Source organism: Triticum dicoccoides, chromosome 1A (genome assembly GCF_002162155.2).
Source record: "Triticum dicoccoides isolate Atlit2015 ecotype Zavitan chromosome 1A, WEW_v2.0, whole genome shotgun sequence".
Lineage (NCBI taxonomy): Eukaryota > Viridiplantae > Streptophyta > Magnoliopsida > Poales > Poaceae > Triticum > Triticum dicoccoides.
This window is the reverse complement of record NC_041380.1, coordinates 457,660,158-457,663,347: the sequence shown is the minus strand read 5'-3', so window position 1 is coordinate 457,663,347 and position 3,190 is coordinate 457,660,158. Positions and strand designations below refer to the sequence as shown.

The 3,190-nt window shown below is 42.2% G+C and overlaps 1 protein-coding gene across 2 annotated transcripts in view; it reads left to right on the top strand.

The window, feature by feature from the left end:
- LOC119278743 overlaps nt 1-1,058 on the top strand; it is a 3,748-nt gene extending 2,690 nt beyond the window's left edge. Inside the window, exons 2-3 of one of the 2 annotated variants that reach the window (XM_037560092.1) lie at nt 415-803; nt 894-1,058. In XM_037560092.1, the coding sequence (XP_037415989.1) occupies nt 415-797 (383 nt within the window). In that variant the 3' untranslated portion in view covers nt 798-803; nt 894-1,058. Of the gene's footprint in view, nt 1-414 lie in introns of both variants that reach the window. The other variant, XM_037560083.1, reaches the window with a different exon arrangement.
- Nucleotides 1,059-3,190: the final 2,132 nt, after the last annotated feature.

The following is a 3,190-nucleotide window of genomic DNA, read 5'->3' as shown; positions in this document are numbered from 1 at the left end:
GAATACTGAAATGTTATTTTGTTGTTGTTGCATAATGCAAGTTATGCAACCACTTATCCACATAAGAAAAGTGGAACAAACAGTTTGGGACATTCTTGCTCGGAGACGTAGTGATATGAGTAGTATTGACGCCAAATATCTCTATAAATAGTTGTTCTTCCATCTGTGAATAACTTGCTTCCCATTTCAACATTCCCACCTGAGACCTAGCATGCAATAAAATTATGGGTTTAATACTTCCAAACCATTATTCAAGTTATATTTATCATGCCGAAGTCAAACGTAGCCCTCACAGAATGAGTTGTATATTTTCTGTATGGTGAATAGTGTTTCAGAAATATTTGTTGAACAGTGTCTCAAAAATACATTAATCTTTCAGTTCGACTGAATCTTGCTGTGTTTGTTGTTTTCCAGGATACTCTCTGTTTCTTGGGCTAATTATTGATCGACTGCATCACTATATCAGGCAATTACGGGCGATGAAGAAAAACATGGAGGCTGTGACAAAGCAGAGCAGGGTCTTGGAAGAAAAAAAACTCGGAGACTCTGAGGAAATTCAAGGATATCAGAAAAAGATTGACAGTTTGAATGAACAGGTGCAAGTACTCAAACACCAGTCAGAATCTCAAACACAGGAGCTAAAAACTGCTGAAATGAATAATTTGGCTTTACAAAAACAATCTGAAGGTTTGCTTACTGAATATGAGCGTCTAATTGCGGAGAATGAGGAATTGAGGAATAAGCTGCAAACAATGGACCTCCGCTTCTCCCGTTCTGACAGCAAGAAAAATACATAGTGAAGTGTACGTTTTACCTGTTGAACCTCAGCTACTGTAAATTTTTGTCCTATAATGTTATTCTGTGCATACTTATAGACGTACATTCATTTTCAGATCCAAAGAACATAATTATATCTGCTGGGGTATTGTTTTGAGTGGAAACGGGTGGCTAATCATGTAATCCTAGTCATTTACCCGATGAGCAGGAAATGTACAATATACGAATGTCTTTTATGATATTTGCTGCCAGTCGATCAACAGATTGCCTCTTCATTTATCTATCACTGTCTCACTTTTAAAGTTCTATTGGCATATGAACACACGGCACCGCGTTATCAGAGATGATAAATGAAACTTCATAGTAGGTGATAACTGAAAGATTCTGTACTGTGCGGATGCTCTGGCAGCAGAGGCGTTAGCATTTAGGTTTGGTTTACTGTTGGCATAAAAAACAGGCTGCAATCGTCTCGTTATCAACTCTGATAATATGGAAGTCATTGACACAATGAAGAACGGTGAAGAGTCTGCGGAAGCAGCGGCGGCAATTTTTGAGGATTGTTTTTTTATGGCCTGTGATTTTTCACAAACCAGTTTAAACATTATGATAGAGAAGCAAACAAAGTAGCTCATGAACTTGCTAGATTAGCAAAATGTTCCATGACTAGAGATTGGATAGAAGAGCCCATGAAAAATGTTGTAACTCTTTTGATAGACGATGTAACCATTATTTCTAATTAATAAAGTTTAAGCTGTTTAAAAAAGAAACACGTCACCGTGTTGCCTCCAGCGTTGAGCGTGATATGTAGGACACGGTGTTGTGGGAGCCTTGTCGGAAGCGTGATATGCAGGACATGGGTTTTGCTTCTGCAAGAGGCACGGGTGTGCTTTCGCTTCGCCAGTGTCATGGACGTGCCTCTCGGAAACGGAAAAAAGAACATGTTTTTTTCTCACGAGAGTTACGGTTTTGCTTCTGCGAGAGACACGGTTGTGCTTTCGCGAGAGTCACGGCCGTGCCTCTCGGAAACGAAAAAAACATGTTTTTTGTTTTTTTCTTCATTTCGCGAGTCACGGTTTTGCTTCCGCGAGAGGCAATGTTGTGCTTTCGCGAGAAAGCATGGCCGTGCCTCCTCGCAAACGGAAAAAAACATGCTTTCTTTTGTTTTCCTTCCGCGAGAGTCATGATTTTGCTTCCGCGAGAGGCACGGTTGTGATTTCGTGGGAGGCACGAGTGTGCCTCTTTCGATAAGGAAAGAACCCGTGCTCCCGATTCAGTTTTTCGTTAAATAAAAAGTTCGTCAAAACCTATCAACATAGAATCTAGTTTTGAAGATCTCGACGCGAGAAATCCAATGATAAAAGCGGTTCGAGATTTGAACACACAATTTAAGAGATAAAACGTTTTGAATAAACGGACGTCACTTGTCGCAACCTGAAAGGTTGGAGTGATTTTTGCAATGAGTATTCCTCAAGTAGTGATGCCCTATTTGTTTACCGGGTCTAAACTAAAAAATAAATCTCTTTTAGACCCTATGTAACCAAATAGAAGGGACTTTTTTACAGGGTCTTTTTTCTTTAATACTGACTAAAAAAAGGTCTAATCCTTTGCAACCAAACACCCTCTAATTTCGTTATTTCATGCCCGGGCCGTCCGCCTGACGTGTAGAAACGATGTGAGGTATCCAGTTGTACACGCTCGAAGCTGGTATTTTCGTTTATACGTCTGATTTGTGAAACATGTCAGGCTTTTAGAGCTGAGGCATTTTTTTCTTTTGAAACTGAGCTGAGGCTTGTGAGGAAAGCTTCTCGTTTCTCCTGATGTGGAAAAAAGAAAGGAAATACTAGAAAACACCTACACCAGTGCCACCGCGGTTTCAGAGCCAGAGATTTTTTTCTTTGAGAAAAGTTTCAGAGCCAGAGATGCCCACGACCACCAGGAGCAGCATGGTCCAATTCGTTTCCGTGGCCGGCCCACTCTTTCACCACCGGACACCGGCGTCGATCGCCTCGCCGGCGTGCGCGAGCAAAAGCTGCCGCTGGGACGCCACCCTTTTTCGCTCGCGCGTTGCACCACCTTCGTAAACTGAGCTTCCACCAACCCACCCACCCATGGTTAACTTCGTCTCATCCTCGGCTCGCCGGTAAATTATCCATGAAAGCGACTCGTCGGCCGCACAGTCGCACACAGTCTGCACATTTGCCCGCTATAAACAAAGTATTTTTAGTCAGAGACAGGCGACAAATGGGAAGTGGTGGCACGTCGATGCGTCAGGATAATGTGCACATGGATATGGGGACAAGGTTCCTTCACTCCTTGCCCTGCCGTGGATGTTGGATCTCGTCTATCTTCATCCATAAACAATTGAGAAATTCGGCCATGCATGTACTACGAAACTACTACGACTAAATACAGT